This window comes from Ctenopharyngodon idella, chromosome 22 (genome assembly GCF_019924925.1).
Source record: "Ctenopharyngodon idella isolate HZGC_01 chromosome 22, HZGC01, whole genome shotgun sequence".
NCBI lineage: Eukaryota > Metazoa > Chordata > Actinopteri > Cypriniformes > Xenocyprididae > Ctenopharyngodon > Ctenopharyngodon idella.
Genome location: NC_067241.1, coordinates 12,516,757 through 12,533,825, shown reverse-complemented (window position 1 = coordinate 12,533,825; position 17,069 = coordinate 12,516,757). Strand labels below are relative to the sequence as shown.

The window sequence follows — 17,069 nt, the reverse complement described above, 5'->3', positions numbered from 1 at the left end:
CAGATATTTCTTCTAAAGAAAACAACTACTTCCTAAACAGAAGCCATCTGCTTTGTGTCAAAACATACATGCACAAAGGAGATTACAGATACAGATGTCTTCTGATCATTTACAAGTATAATGTTTATTGCATACTCAGGATGTGTATTATAAGCAGTGTTAGGGTAACGCATTACAAATAATGTAATCGGATCACTTTTTCAAGTAACTAGTAAAGTAACGCATTACTTTGCAAGTAAAGTAATGCAAGTAATGCATTACTTTGCATTACTAAATTTGTAACAAAATGACTTAAACATCACATTTGCCAAAAATAGAACTTTTTTTGTTGTTGTTATTAAAAAACAAACAAGCAAGCCCAGCGCAGGTAATGCAAAAGTAACATAAAAGTATTGCAAAACATAATGCATTACTTTCCATAAAAAGTAACTAACACAATTAGTTACTTTTTTAGGGAGTAACACAATATTACAATGCATTACTTTTAAAAGTAACTTTCTCCAACACTGATTATATGATAACTCATAAAATAGGCATAATATGTTTATAAATTACAATTTCATCCTAAACAGTTTTCTCTTCTATATGTGGTATTGAAAAGTCAAATAATCAATTAATCCTAAATGGTTTTCTCTTTCATTTGTAGGGCTGTTCATTCTAGTGAATCAGTTCATCCTAAACAGTTCTCTCTCTTTTTAATGAAGTGTTGGGAAATTCGATTCATTCTAGTGAATTGTTTCATCCTAAATGGTCCCATCTCTCAAATGTAGTGTTGGAAATCGTCTCGGTTACGTATGTAACCCTCGTTCCCTGAAGGAGGGAACGGAGACGTACGTCAGTAGTGACCGACGAATTGGGATATCGCTAGAGAGCCCTATCAGCTTCGAGTGAACTACAACAGGCCAATGAATTTGGCGTGCGATATTTGCATAATGCGCACCGCCCCCGCCAGGTGGTATAAATAGGGGAGCAGATGCAATCGCACTCTGTTTTTCGCTGAGGAGACAACCTAGTCTGCACTACAGCGAGGGTACAGCAACTGTGGCGACGGGACGTACGTCTCCGTTCCCTCCTTCAGGGAACGAGGGTTACATACGTAACCGAGACGTTCCCTTTCAGTCGGTCACGTTCGACGTACGTCAGTAGTGACCGACGAATTGGGATCCCAAATAAAGCGCCACAGTATGAACCCCTTCCAGTGCCCAGCGCAAGCTCTAGCCACCCGGCGCACCAGTGGGACGGGGAAGGGGGCGAGCTTACGCCGAGAGAGTCTACTGCTGTTCCGATATACCCACTAAGTAAACTAGACTACACTGGGGAAGCGAACCCGTAGGGGACGCTGCGGAGACCACTACCCACCTGTAGGGGAGGAATTTACGTGGAGAGTACACATATGGACTGGCCGTGGGCAGTACGCATATGGAGTCCCTGGGATGGCTCCACCTGGGTAGGGGGGAGACTCATCTGACAGGTGACAGCAGAGCTGGCTCTGCTAGGGAAAGACACGGGCTCGCCGTAGGGAGTTGACCGTGGACAAATACACACATGGGACCGCTCACGTGGAGGGGTCACGACATGTGGAACCCAGCCAAACGTCAACGTCGGTGACGGAGGTTTGGCCTGGCATCAGACACTCCGCAATGTCCGAGCCGAAGGGGGAGGCGGAGGAACTCGACAGGGTTCGCCAAGCGGGGAACTCGACTGGAGTAAAAAGGATGCACGTATCCGGCCCAGGGGGCGGGAGTGGCATTGCAAGCCGACACTAGAACGGGCTCTTCGCGTCTACCGGCTGGTGGAAGCGAGTACACGGGAAGATACCGGTTCTACACGAAGGCTATAGAATCTAGCGAACGTGTTAGGTGTCGCCCAGCCCGCAGCTCTACAGATATCTGTCAGCGAGGAGCCGTGCGCCAGCGCCCAGGAAGAGGCCACTCCTCTGGTGTAGTGGGCTCTCAACCTAAGCGGGCAAGGCACGCCCTGGGACTCATACGCCAGGGCGATGGCGTCCACTATCCAGTGGGCCATCCTCTGCTTGGAGACAGCCTTTCCCTTCTGCTGGCCTCCGTAACAGACAAAGAGCTGATCTGAGGTCCTAAAGCTTCGCGTTCTGTCCACGTACAGGCGCAGAGCGTGGACGGGAGAGAGCAAAGCTAGGGCTGGGTCTGCCTCCTCCGAAGGCAGCGCTTGCAGGTTCACTACCTGATCTCGAAAGGGAGTGGTAGGAACCTTGGGCACATATCCAGGCCGGGGTCTCAGGATAACGTGAGAGTCACCGGGCCCGAATTCCAGGCACGATTCGTCAACCGAAAATGCGTGCAGGTCCCCTACCCTCTTGAGCGAGGCCAATGCAACCAGGAGGACGGTCTTTAGGACAGTACTTTTAACTCGACTGATTGCAAAGGCTCGAAGGGACGACCCCGGAGAGATGTAAGAACCAGGGTCAGATCCCAAGAGGGTACAGAGGGGGGCCAGGGAGGATTAGCTTTTTTTTTTCTCCTCGCCCCCCTCAAGAACCTGACGATCAGATCGTGCTTCCCTAACGATTTACCATCAACTGCATAGTGATGTGCGGCGACAGCGGCAACATACACCTTGAGGGTGGAGGGAGACAGCCTTCGCTCCAGGCCCTCTTGCAGAAAGGAAAGCACGGTTCTGACCGAACATGATCGGGGGTCCTCTCGCTCTGGTTGAGAGGAACACCATTCGACGAATAGGTTCCACTTCAGCGCATAGAGGTTCCTCGTAGAAGGAGCTCTAGCGGAAGTGATGGTGTCTGCGACCGCTTGCGGGAGATCACTCAGAACCTCCGCGTCCCGTCCAGGGACCACACATGGAGTTTCCACAGGTGGGGACGCGGGTGCCAGAGGGTGCCCCGTCTCTGAGTCAGGAGGTCCTTCCTCAGAGGAATGGGCCAGGGAGGTGCTGTCGCGAGGAGCGTAAGGTCCGAGAACCAGGTCCGAGTGGGCCAGTATGGAGCCACTAACAAGACCTGCTCCTCGTCCTCCCTGACTTTGCACAGGAGCTGTGCGAGAAGGCTCACTGGGGGAAACGCATATTTGCGTAGGCCCCGGGGCCAGCTGATTGCCAGGGCATCCATGCCGAGCGTGCCGCCGGTCAGGGAATAGAACTGGCAGTGGGCAGTCTCCGGGAGGCGAACAGATCTATCTGTGCCTCGCCAAAGCGCTGCCAGATCAGCTGGACCACCTGGGGACGGAGTCGCCATTCGCCCGGAAGCGGAGGCTGCCGTGAGAGCTCGTCGGCTGCACGGTTGAGCACGCCTGGGGCGTGAATGGCACGAAGCGACCTCAGATGCTTCTGACTCCATAGCAAGAGATGGCGGGCGAGTTGCGACATACGGCGGGAGCGTAGACCACCCTGATGGTTGATGTACGCAACGGCCGCAGTGTTGTCCGAGCGGACCAGTACGTGCTTGTCTGTCAACAGCTCCTGGAAGCGGCCCAGTGCAAGACGTACTGCTAGCAACTCGAGGCAATTGATATGCCAATGCAGTTGGGGCCCCGTCCACAGACCCGATGCTGCATGCCCGTTGTACGTGGCCCCCCACACCGTGGCAGAGGCATCTGTGTGGACCACAGCATGCCTGGACACTTGTTCGAGGGGAACTCCAGCCCGCAGGAACGAAGAGTCTGACCACTTGGTGAGGGTGCGACGGCAGTTCGGTGTCACGGGGACACGGAACGTACCGCGCTGCCACGCCCATCTCGGGACCCGGCCGCGGAGCCAGTGTTGAAGCGGCCTCATATGAAGCAATCCGAGCGGCATGACTGCGGCTGCGGATGCCATATGCCCCAGGAGCCTCTGAAAGAGTTTCAGTGGGGCCGCCGTCCTGCGCTTGAGCGTACTCAGGCAGGTCAACACTGACTGGACGCGCTCCTCGGAGAGGCGCGCGGTCCAGGCGACCGAATCCAGTTCCCTACTGAGATAAGAGATCCTCTGCCTGGGGGAGAGTTTGCTCTTGTCCCAGTTGACCCGAAGACCCAACCGACTGAGGTGAGCTAACACCATGTCCCTGTGTTCGCACAACTGCTCCCACGAGCTGGCCAGGATGAGCCAGTCGTCGAGGTTGTTGAGATGCGAACGCCCTGTTCCTTGAGCGGAACAATGGCCGCCTCCGCAACCTTCGTAAAGACGCGGGGCGACAGGGCCAGCCCGAAGGGTAGGACTTTGTACTGATATGCCCGACCCTCGAACGCAAACCGTAGGAGTCTGTGACGAGGCAGAATCGAGACATGAAAGTACGCGTCCTTCAGGTCGATCGCTGCAAACCAATCCTGGGGACGGATGCATTTGAAAATGCACTTCTGCATAAGCATCTTGAACGGCAGCCTGAGAAGGGACCGATTCAGGACACGCAGATCCAGGATTGGCCGTAGCCCACCGCCCTTCTTGGGTACAATGAAGTAGGGGCTGGAGAACCCTGACTTCAAATCGGCTGGAGGGACCGGCTCGACTGCATCCTTCGCCAGGAGGACAGCAATCTCCGCCCAGAGAACAGGTGCATTGTCCAGGGACACACGAGTGTAATGGACACCCCTGAACACCGGGGGACGCCGGGCGAACTGAATCGCATAGCCGAGTCTGATGGTACAATTGAGCCAGCGGGACGGGCTGGAAAGCGCTAGCCAGGCTTCCAGACACCGAACCAGCAGGACCAAATGGACCACAGACGTACCGGGCGTGGGGCAGCGAGGTAGAGTGCTGGACCTGACTCGGACGGCATAGCGGCCCGTAGTGTGGTCAGACTCTGCAAGGTGGCAGTGTGAATGGGAGACGGCACATGGGAGGCGGCCTCAACCAACACACTGGGACCTGCTGGCGAAGTGAGAGGGGGCTGAGAGTGGCGAGGTGGGGCCTCGCGCACTGCCAGCCGCGCCCTCTTGGGACCTGGAGGGTCAGAAAACAGTTCTACTCCGTGGGCACCGCTGGTCTCCGGAGAGCCAGCGGCGGAACAAACCAAAATTCTCCACCCGGCCCTCCTCCGGGGAGGGAGCGATGCGGGCATCGTCTCCCGAAGAACTGTTTACCTCAGCTCCAGGTCACCAGTTTCTCCAGGACCGCTTCTCGCTAGCCAAGTGGCTTGGCTGCGGGCTGAGCGGGCTGGATTTTAGGCCAGCTTGTGAGATGAGAGCATCGAGAAAGCGTACTTAGACGATGACACACCTCTGCAAGGCTAGCCAGGGGTGTTTCCGGACCACCATGGTAGACATTGTCTGGCCAGGGGCCTGCGCTATGACTTGCATCATGCGTAGCTCAACCCCGACTCAGAACTACCCATATGCAATGAGTGCTTTGGCCTTCCACAGACTTGCCGGGGGCCAAGACCCATGCAGGGCAGAGGTGGTGTGCCCGTAGCACTGCCACCCCACCACAGAGGGTAGTGAGAGAGAAAAAACTTAATGCAGATATGACCCTTTTGGTGTTCCATATTTGGCACCAAGAAAGGCTTCTAAACTGCCAAGTTTTTCATGCACGTCCAGGCTAAGACAGGGGGCGGGGCAAGGCGAGTACGCGTCACACCACGCCCCCAGGGGCCCGGGAAAGCATAGTCGTTAACTCTGAATCTGATTCAGCATGAGCACATCACAACCGTGGGACGCTCAGCCTCATCTTCATGTCCAGAGCCCAACAACCCTCTCTCCAATGTAGCAGTCGACATCTGATCCTCTGCTGGAGCCCTGACTAAGATGCTAGGTCCCCCATGAGAAGGACCAGCAATCCACCCAGAAGCTACCAGCCATGTGAGAGAGTGAACGTGGTCGTCTAACTGAACGACACATGGCGCTGAGCGCCGACGTGGCCATGTTTTTACCAAACATAAACCACCCACGAACACAGTCACAGCATGTTTGCGATGCGCTAGAGGAGTGGGGGGCCCACGGAGATTGGCTCGGCAGGTAATGCCCCACTGTGATCCTCTGGTCACCCTGGCTTATTCACCAAAAGTAGTACTTTTCTGATTCAGAAAGAGAAACTAGATCGGGGAATAGGTGAGGGGACTCCACCTCGTTTGAGGCACTCGAGTCTCGACCACGCATCTAGAGCGCCGAACAACGCGCTGGGTTGCCATGGCAACGCGCGCTGTCAGCCGGCAGCTCGACGGCACACGGCGCGCTGAGCGCTCAAGCCCTTACGAGAAAGGCAAGACGAACAACGCGCCGACGTGGGCATGCTCTCTTTTTTTTACAAGAGAATATGAACCACCCACAAACACAGTCTCAGCACGCTAAGCAGACATGAGAGAAAGTGATTGTGGCCGTCAGTGAGGATAGGAAACGACCGCCTCCAGAAACGCACAGACAGAATGACGTCTTGAAAAAGACGCAGTGTCTGTCTGTGAAGCTCTTTTAGAAGCTCTTGTTCTTTGTGCCGAAGCACACAGGGAACAGCCGCGATGTGACTGCAGGTACACTTTTCACTCCCTGAGTCACACACACAGAGGAACCGGCCCAAATCGCAAACCAACGGGGCAAATAATGCTGTGAAAACAGCAGTTGAGAGCTGTATAACAGCTCGAGAAGCTCACTCTGGGAAGCTCGCGGCCTCGCTGTAAGGTGCCATAAAGCCAGCACTGTAGAACAAAAGCTCTTCAAAGGCTTGCGAAGTCACTCTCAGACTAACAGCAGGAACACACAGGTTGGCTCCGAAGCGAAAGACAGAGTGCGATTGCATCTGCTCCCCTATTTATACCACCTGGCGGGGGCGGTGCGCATTATGCAAATATCGCACGCCAACTTCATTGGCCTGTTGTAGTTCACTCGAAGCTGATAGGGCTCTCTAGCGATATCCCAATTCGTCGGTCACTACTGACATACGTCGAACGTGACCGACTGAAAGGGAACTGATTCATTCTAGTGATTCAGTTCATCCTAAACAGTGCTCGCTCTAATATGTGGAATTGGAAAGTCAGTATGATTTAAGTGAATCAGTTCATCCTAAATGGTTTTCTCTTTCATATGTGGTGTTGTAAAGTCTAATTCATTCTAGTGAATCAGTTCATCCTAAAAAGTTCTCTCTTTTTTTAATGAAGTGTTGGGAAATCTGATTCATTCTAGTGAATCGTTTTGTCCTAAATGGTCCTCTCTCTCAAATCTAGGGTTGGAAATCTGATTCATTTTAGTGACTCAGTTCATAAACATCCTCGTCCCAATATGTGGAATATGTGGATTTTAGTGAATCAGTTTGTCGTAATCGGTAGGCTTGGGAATCGAAAATCGATTCCAATTCTGGAATTGGATACTTAAGGTCAGGAATCACAGAGAGCCGCCTCTCATATATTTATATTAGTTAGTCCAGTTGTTTTTGTGGTGGTATTTTTGTTAAAAACATTTGCCTACCTGGTAGTCCATTTTCCACTGAGCTCCATAGTCAGGATGAGTCTGACCGATGAGCTCCTGGACTTTTGCTCGTCTAAGAGGGTTTTTCCCCACCACTGAGCTGGGGTCACTGGGGGTGTAGGCCTTCTTCACTGGGTTGTAATCTACGATCTGATTGGTGCTATAAGCACGTCTTCTCGGAGAGGTGCTTGTGTCAGTTCCTGTGGGAAAAAAAAAAAAATCATTTAGCTCATTTTCTTTTTCATTTCCACTCTTATATAGTAGTTTGCTGACTTCATGAAGAAAACTTTACTCCTTCGTTCTCTTTCATCAGGAGATTTTAAGGAATAGTTCACCCAAAAATTCTGTAACACTCAAGTCGTAAGGACTACTTGTATGAAACATGTTTACTCCATGCTGTACTTTACCCATAATGTCTTGCTCTGTGGCAATAGGACTGCTCTCAGACGTGGTCTCCTGGCAACTGTCAAACAGCGAGCCGACTTGATTGTCCCTGTGTGGCCCCTGACCGTCACAGTAAAACTTCCCAGCATCCTCCTCTTGAGAGTGATAGAACACGGAACTGGCGGACTCGTTGGAACGCATCATGCTGTATCGTCTCCGTTTGTCCTGTTACAACACAGAAAATATGTTTTAGAAGGTGGGAGCTTTTTGTTTCGGCCTAAAATCTATATTTACGTTAACAAACATTATATGCAAAAAACTATAATAATAATTATATATAAAATACTTATATACAAAAATCTATATTTTCATTTTGTATATTTCATATTATAATATATCAACACTTAGATAATATTATTATTTTAAAATATACAATTAAATAATAATAATGCTTTGTGTATATTAATATTATATCAAAATACAGTATATTTTAAAATAACAATATTATCAAAATAATAATGAAAATGTTAATTATTTTAATTATTATTAAGTATTATTAATAGTAGTATAAATATTTAGTATAATAATTACAGATTAATCGTTGCTGGGTTTTTATTGTATATTTAAAATTATAATATATCAAAATTTAGTATATTTTAAAATAACTATTATTTATCTAAATAATAATAATAATCTGTTTTGTGTATATTTGATATATCAAAATACAGTATATTTTAAAATAATAATATTATAAAAACAAGAGAAATAATAATACTAATTATTATTATTACTATTAATAGTAGTATAAAATATAGTATAATAATTACAGATTAAACATTGCTTTGTTTTTAGTTTATATTTCATATTATAAATAATATATTCATATGTTGTATATTTTAAAATAATAATATTATCTAAATAATAATAATAATTGTCTGTTCTAATTATTTGTGTATATTATTAATAATATAAAAATATAGTATAATAATTACAGATTAACTGTTGCTGTGTTTTTAGTGTATATTTGTTATTATAATATATCAAAATAGAGTATAGTTTCAAAAAAATAATATTATCTATCTAAATAATAATAAGAAATATTGTTGTTGTTGTTTTAGAATTTGTGTGGATTGTGTATATTTTGTGTGTATTATTATTGATCAAATTACAGTATATTTTTAAATAATTTCTAAATAATAATATAAAAATATAGTATAATAATTACAGGCATATGGACAGATAGATGGATGACTTACTGATTTGGGGTTGGAGTGATATCGGGAGGTATCACAGACCACACTGTATCCAATCAGCCGGTCACCCGGGAACAGACAGGTCGCCCCCAATGGAGAGAGCAGGATCTCCTTTGTCTCTGGATACAGCCACTCAATGGAGATGTCAGTCAGTACTGATGTCATGGACTTCTTCAGCGACTTAATCATCTGCCAATGACACAAATAATGGCCAGGTCAAATACCACCTAGTGAACGTAATCAAGGGAGCACAGTCTATAAACGTACTCTATATAAATAAAACGGGAAAACATATAGACGCTAGTCTTAAACATCAGGGAGAGAAGATTAAATGTGCTGTCAGCTTTGATTATTATCCTACTTTATGTTTGACTAAACAAAACAAATTGTTAATTGCTAATACATTTGGACACTCCACAATTTACGTGGCTGCTGTAATTGCTTTGCGGTGACATTCAAAATAACAGGCTGTTGCGGTGGAAGATAAACATGTCAGAGGAAATGAGGACCTTGGGCTGCAGTCGTTCCCCTTCTGCCAAGAACTCTGCTGTGCCTCTGGAAACGGCGGACAGTCCTAAAATCAGCCTCCTGCACACACCCTGGCCTATACCAAATGTGTAACACCTGCCATGATGAAAACACACACACAGAGACAGGACAGGTGCGGTGAGTCTATGAAAACATCAGAAGAGCATCGCATAAAGAGGAAAATGCATCTCAACTTGGTGAACCTCTGCCAGACAAAATACATTTACTTCTCTGAACTTTATTGCTTTATTAATTCTGGGACTAGACAGCACGTCAGAAAGCCAGGATGCATCTTATTCAAATCGTGTATTAGAACATTAAGCACCAAATCTTCTTCAGCGACTCTCTTTCTCAAAACATAGGCAGCTGCCTTCTTAGGAAGCATTCAAATTGAAACTGGCTGATTAGGAATGCACTAGGCTGCAACTGCATATAGCATACAAATAGACACAGAGGCTTACAACTATGCTGATAAAAAAAAAAGCTTAAGCCAGCCTAAACATGGTCTTACATGGTTTAAGTTGGGAGACCAGCCTAAAAATGAGACCAAAACCCCACTAAAACCTGCAAACAGACCTGCTAAGACCAACCGATTAAGAGAACTAATTCCAATACAGTTTCATGTTAGCATGTTGCTAAGCTAACAACACAATTTTCAAATGAGTATAAAATGCATAACTAAAAATAAAATACTGTATACCAGTATTGGGTACAACAGTCATAAAATTGGTAACACTTTACAATAAGGTTGTTAACATTAATGTATTAACTAACATGAACAAACCATGAGCAATACATTTGTTACTGTATTTGTTAATGTTATTTGTTCATAGTTTGTTGTTATGTCACAGAGAATTAACTAATGTTAACAAATACAACTCTTGATTTTAATAATGTATTAGTAAATGTTGAAATTAACATTAACAAAGATTAACAAATGCTGTAGAAGTGCAGTTCATTATTAGTTCATGTCATCTAATGTAGTTAACTAATGTTATTTAATGAATCTTATTGTAAAGTGTTACCCTAAATAATGGTGTAATATTTCTATGATAAATCAAGTCTGACTCAAAGACAACTAAACATTCTTGCCTTTACATCCTTATTGGCTCGAAGACGGGTTCTATTACATTGGAAATCTGCAAACCCACCTAAAGCATCACAATGGCTTCAGGATTTGATGTTATACCTACACTTGGAAAAGATTAAATATTCAATTAGAGGTTCTCATAAATTCTCTTATATCTGGCAACCCTTATTATCACATTTCTCAGCCATAAATGTACTTCCCGGGGAGTGACGGGATTTAAATTGATACTGTAACTTTTTCTTTTTCACACACCTCTCTATATGGTGGTTTCGTGGTGTTTGATGCTTGGTACTTTTACATATGTAAATATGCATGGTTTATGTTGCTTATTGTTGCATCATTGTTACACCTTTGATTGTGGTATCCAACTATCTATTTATTTTTATTTTTATATATATATTAACATTGTCATTTAACTATTGCATTTTATTATTTATTTTAATTTTGCTGTATCACTCTTATTATTATTGTTATTATTTATATTTTTTTTAGATATATATCGTTTGTACTATTACTGTTTAATTATCATCTAAGGCAGTTTGTTCGGGGGTGGTTGGGGAGGGATTGAAAATGTAAAAAATACAATCTCTGTACAAACAATAGTATTTGTTCTTGGAATAAAAAAAGAATTAAAAAAAACAAAACAAAACAAAAAAACACTACAAATTGTACCAATAATGGTACAACAGTCCATTTTTCATTAGACCCTTTTTTAAATAAATCCATTTAAATCTATTTAAATATCTAAGTATATAAGAAACTTTATAATGAATATACATAAATAAAATACATAAATATAAATAAATACTCATCCATCTTGGATTTTTTTTTTTTTTTTTGTGATCTTGTCCCAGTGATTTCTGGGATTACCTTACAATTTGACCAAATGCTTCTAGCTAAGCAAACTCAATATTACATCATTGTGTTCTGAAATGTGCATAACATAATGTCATTGTTGTTACTAATTTGAGGCATGAAGATATGCTGTGTTCTTCCACAGTGCCAGCTCACAGTCTGTAAAATGCACCAGATCTAATGCACAGTATCTGAAGGCAAACAGTAGTAACTGAAGATGAGTAACCTTCAGCATAAGCAACAACATCTGTGGCTAACTGCGTGTGAGATACGAGATGCACTGTTTGCTCAGTGCACTAACAGGGAACACATCTGTTCATTTACTAAAATGTGTGGACTGGCGATCTCTGCGTCTGAGAAACATTCTTCCCTAACAAGCAAAGAAAGCCGAGTCATGTCTCCAGAGCAGAGAAATGGAGTGCAGTTGTGATTATTCTCAATCGTCTGTGGAAGGCAAGTGCTGTTTAAGGCAGTAAATCACACTGCAGTGTCATTTCCCAGCCATCGTCTTTGTGTCTGACCTCAGCTTGTGTCTATTGTACTGCAGGAACGGCTGTTAAAACCTACAATTTTTTCCATTCTTTTGAAAGAAAGCTATTTTTGCATCTGCTCTAGGAGGACGAGAAAGAAAAGAAGCGCTCAGGTGAACATCTCGGCATGTGACAAATTGACTGGAGGTGGGAGATTGAAGCCTATTGGAAACAAAGCCTGTGAATACCAGCAGTGTTATGGCTAGTGCGGATCTAAAGGGATCAGACAGAGAGACATCAATTTACTGTCGCTAGTGTCTGTGCTGAACTGATTATGATCTTATTACCTGAATAGTTCTGCAGCTCTGTAACCTTGAACCTTTGATATTAAAGGATTAGTTCACCCAAAAATGAAAAATTTGAATCATCAGTCATTTAATCAGCAAATCATTCCAAAAGCATATGGCTTTCATCTGAGGGAAATAAAATAGCATATTTTAAACTGAAGACTGTCCGAGTTGCTCTTTTCCATATAAATTAAAAAAATATTGTGACCAGGGGCTGGTTAGCACAAAAAAAACACCATATGATGTCTGTATGCCTTGAGCACTATATTTCAAGTAATGATACTGTATGCTATTTAATATGATCTATTCAATGTATTCAAGAGCTAGCTCACACAAAATTATTCATACAAACCTGTATGAATTTCTTTCTTCTGCTGAACACAAAAGAAGATATTCTGAAGAATATCGGAAACCAAACAGCTGATGGACGCCATTGACTTCCTTACTTTTTCCCATAATATGTAAGTCAATGGGGTCCATCAATTTTTTGGTTACACATATTCTTCAAAATATCTTCTTTTGTGTTCAGCAGAAGAAAGAAATTCATACAGTTTTGGAGCAACTTGAGGGTGATAAATGATGACAGAATATAAATTTTTGGGTGAACTATCCCTTTAAATGTCTTAAATGCAACGTAATTTGCTTTAGATAAAAGTGCCAAATGCGTAAATGTAAATGTGCAAACATTGACCTGGTGAACCTGGCATGGCTGCGGAGCAACTCAATAACCTTCCCCGTGTTACTGACGGCTCCGTCGGTCAGGAGGAAGAGCAGGCGAGGATGGCCTTTCTGCATGGGCTGCCGTAGGATCCAGTTGAGAGGAGCCAGTATGTTTGTGCCGCCCATGTCAGCCCGGATCTTCTTCACGTGTTCGTAAGCCAACGCCAAGCTCTCCTGTGAAATAAATGAGGTTTGTTAAATTGGGTACTTCACTGCTGGCAAAATGGGCTTTCAATAAAACTTAGCTGCCTGTGTGGTAGAAAAGCAATTTTCTGCTACATGATTAGAGAAATCCCTTTTGCCAAATAGGTAGGAAAACTACAACACCCATAATGCACTGGGCAAGTTGTCATCCCAGTCTGCTCCTATTGGATAGGCTTGACTAGAGTCAGTTACCACCTTGCTTGAGTAGGAAATATTCTGTAGCAAACTTTTAGTTACAATGGTGTCAACTTGTCTTGTTCCACCAGATACTTTGAAAAAAGAGGAATCCTTCTGCCCAACAGTGGCATATTTCACCATTATCCACAGTAAATATTTATTAGATTTATGCTTAAAAGAACAAAAAACATCTATTTACCACAGAGACTACTGAATAAGCAGTGTTTTTATGCATTATGAAATCAGTAAGAAACTTGAATAGAAATTCATTATATAAACCCAGACCTTTGCCACTGGATCCCAGCAGAAAAACACAAACATCGACCATCTTGAGCATCTCAGTGTAACTGCAGATCTAATGAGGGCAGTCATTGAGGACGCTGACTGCGGGTCCCTGCGGGTGACCTACCTCATCGTAGCTCTGACTGGTAGCAAACAGCGTTTTGAACTTGGATCCAAAGCCCACTATGTTGAATAAGCATGCTGGGAAAAGACTTTTCAGAATCACGACCATTGCATCCTGTGAAAGCACACAAAATGGGAGGTCAGGTGGAAGATAAGCAGGTTAGATAATGGAGATCAGATAATGGAGGAGGAAAATCGGATGGGAATGAAAAGGACTTTTCTCACACCTGCTATCAGAAGGTAAACTAATAAATAATTAGCTTTTTTTTACCTGCCATGATTCTGTATTTTGCATTACATGTACAATATATATATATATATATATATAAAATGAGTTGAAATGACTTATACAGCCAATTTGATTATACTTATAGTATATAACTGAACTTAAGCTTTTATGTTGAATTGGGGGATTTCTTTATAGTGATATATATTTATATAAAAAATATCAGGTTCACACTGACTTTACATTTTCAACACATTTGACCTGCTCATAGTGCTTTAATAATAAATTAGTCATTAACATAGATTCTAGTTATTTGCCATTTAACATATGCTTATTATGTAAAGCAACTCACATTAAACTAATTGCAGGGTTAAGAGCCAATGGCAGGACCATAACTGTCAGACACTGAGGGTTACCACAAATGTTTAGAATAGTGGTGGATCGCTAATGGCTTTTCAACTCAGACACCATTGCTTGGATTGAACCAACAATCTTTGTTATCCAGACCTGAAGCCATTAGATGGATGTGCTGCTTAGTGAACATAACAATTAAACCTGTCAGGCATCCATTGTGTTTCATCTAAAGTACAGATATAATTTACAATGCTGCTTTTTGACAGATTGACAAAAGTACAGCAGTGAGTAATTAGAATGAGGTTATAATTAAGTTTGTAAATATGAATGTGATTATTACAGAAGAGTTCTAGCATTTTTGCAGTTTTCACAATAATGAGGTCTTTCACTGTTTCACTGAATGAATAAAAAAAAAAAACTAATCACCAAGTTTGTTTTAATTTGCATAATAAAACAAGTCCACCTTCTCAAATCACTTACTCACACATTCAAACAAAACTTGACACACAATCAAGAAAAAATGGTTGGTTCTTTAAGGGATACTTCACCGGAAAATGAAAATTAAATCATCATTTACTCATGTTGTTCCAAACCTTAACAACTTTCTTGTTTCTGTGGAACACAAAAGGCGAAATTTTGAAGAATTGTATTTTTTTCCCCCATGCAATTACAAAAAAATTAGTGGCTTTCAAGCTTCAAAGGCTCAAAAGAACCACCAAGTATCAAACACAATTTTAAATCTTCTGAAGTCATAAGACAGCTTTGTGAGAAGGTATTTAATTAAAATGTTTTCATGAGAGTTGATGAGAGAATTAGCTATGTCTAATTGGTGAACGATGAATCAAGGAATCAGTTGATTCAGTTAACAAAACTGGTCTGAATGATTCATTCACGAATCACACTGATTCAATTCGAGTTCAACTAACTAAATAATTACCTTAATTTCAGTTTGTTCCTCACACAAAGCTATTGTATGAACTCAGAAGACTTGGAATATAGTATATCTTCTTTGTATTAACAACACTTTTTATGGTGTTTTTGTATCTTTTTTTGAAGCTTGAAAGCCTCAGTCCCCATTCATGAGAGTTGATGAGAGAATTAGCAATGTCTAATTGGTGAACGATGAATCAGTTAATTTCCAAGGAATCAGTTGATCTAGTTCACAAAACCAGTCTGGATGATTCATTCACAAATTGCACTGATTAATTTCTCCAGTTCAACTCACTAAATATCGAATTAAATTTCAGTTTGTTCCTCACACAAAGCTATTCAGAAGACTTAGAATATAGCAAATCTTCATATTAACAACTTTTTTGAATTTTGAAAGCCTCAGTCCCCTTTCACTGTCAATTCAAAGCAAAGGTGACCAGCACAATTTTTCAAAATTTTGTGTTACATGGAAGAAATAAAGTCACATGAGGGTGAGCAAATGATGGCAAAATGTTCATTTATGGGTATCTTCCTTTCAGTGTTACTGGATACATCTGCTGCTGTCCTCCTCCACCCCACCACAAGGGATGTATGACATTTCAGAATGAAGCAAGTCTTCTTCAGGGTCAAGCATATTCTAGGATGGATATTACCACTAGAGTGACCTGAGCCTTTACATTAGAGCAGTTTGGTGCTTGTGGTCAGAAGGGGAGCATCCTCAATCAAAACCGCAGTGAGTCATCGCAGCCTCGTGCGTCACGCTGCAGAGCCCCGTCAACAGAGGACACGAGCACACACTCATTCACACATTCACAGCGCACAAAATCTCAATCTCAGCATGGAGACTTACCAAGTTCAATTATCGTAGCTGCTTGAGCTATTCAATGCAACAAGCTGGTTATTTTATTACAAAGCCCCTTCAGCAGGCTGCTCAAAAGGTCTTATTTTCTTCAGACCTATAGAGCCACGTGATGTTTAGTAAAATGTCTATATTTCAATATAGAAAAAACAGTTAAAACTAAAAAGCCATGGGAAATTGTTTAATAAAGTCTTCATATGGCTTTTTGTATGGTATAAATTTGAACAAATTGAACAAATTCTGCTTTGTGTTTATTTAGTGGAAAAGTGTGAGAAACATGGCTGGATTTTTAACATTTGCATCAAACATTTTGAATCTAAGCTGTTTTAGAGTAAATATATACAGTGCCATTCAAAAGTTAAGGCTTGGTAAGATTTTTTAATGTTGTTGAAAAGAAGTCTCTTCTGCTCACCAAGCCTGCATTTATTTGATCAATAATACTGTGAAAAAATATTACAATTTAAAATAAATGTTTTACATGGTAATATATTTTAAAATGTCATTTATTCCTGTGATCAAAGCTGAATTTTCAGCATCATTACTCCAGTCCTCAGTGTCACATGATCCAGAAATCATTCTAATATGCTGATTTGCTGCTCAAGAAACATTTATTATTATTATCAATGTTGAAAACAGTTGTGCTGCTTAATATATTTGTGGAAACTCTGATACTTTTTTGGGATTTGTTAATGAATAGAAAGTAAAAAAAAAAACAGCATTTATTTGAAATAGAAATGTAACATTATAAATGTCTTTACTGTCACTTTTGATCAATCTAATGCATCCTTGCAGAATAAAAGTATTAATTTCTTTCAAACAACTAAAACCTGACCTAAAAAATACATTATTAATGCAAATGTTAAATATCAAAACATGTTTCTCACACTTTTACACTAAATAAACACAAGGCAG

At 42.4% G+C, this 17,069-nt stretch overlaps 1 protein-coding gene across 3 annotated transcripts in view; it reads right to left on the bottom strand.

Moving 5' to 3' along the window:
• The window catches only part of vwa5b1 (von Willebrand factor A domain containing 5B1), a 48,100-nt gene that overhangs the window by 14,223 nt on the left and 16,808 nt on the right, over nucleotides 1-17,069 (bottom strand). For all 3 annotated transcript variants that reach the window (XM_051880889.1, XM_051880891.1, XM_051880890.1), the window contains 6 exons: nucleotides 13,793-13,903; nucleotides 12,974-13,176; nucleotides 9,502-9,616; nucleotides 8,996-9,181; nucleotides 7,763-7,964; nucleotides 7,356-7,555 (listed from right to left, as the gene is read on the bottom strand). In XM_051880889.1, coding sequence (XP_051736849.1) covers nucleotides 7,356-7,555; nucleotides 7,763-7,964; nucleotides 8,996-9,181; nucleotides 9,502-9,616; nucleotides 12,974-13,176; nucleotides 13,793-13,903 — 1,017 coding nt within the window. The remainder of the gene's footprint in view (nucleotides 1-7,355; nucleotides 7,556-7,762; nucleotides 7,965-8,995; nucleotides 9,182-9,501; nucleotides 9,617-12,973; nucleotides 13,177-13,792; nucleotides 13,904-17,069) is intronic.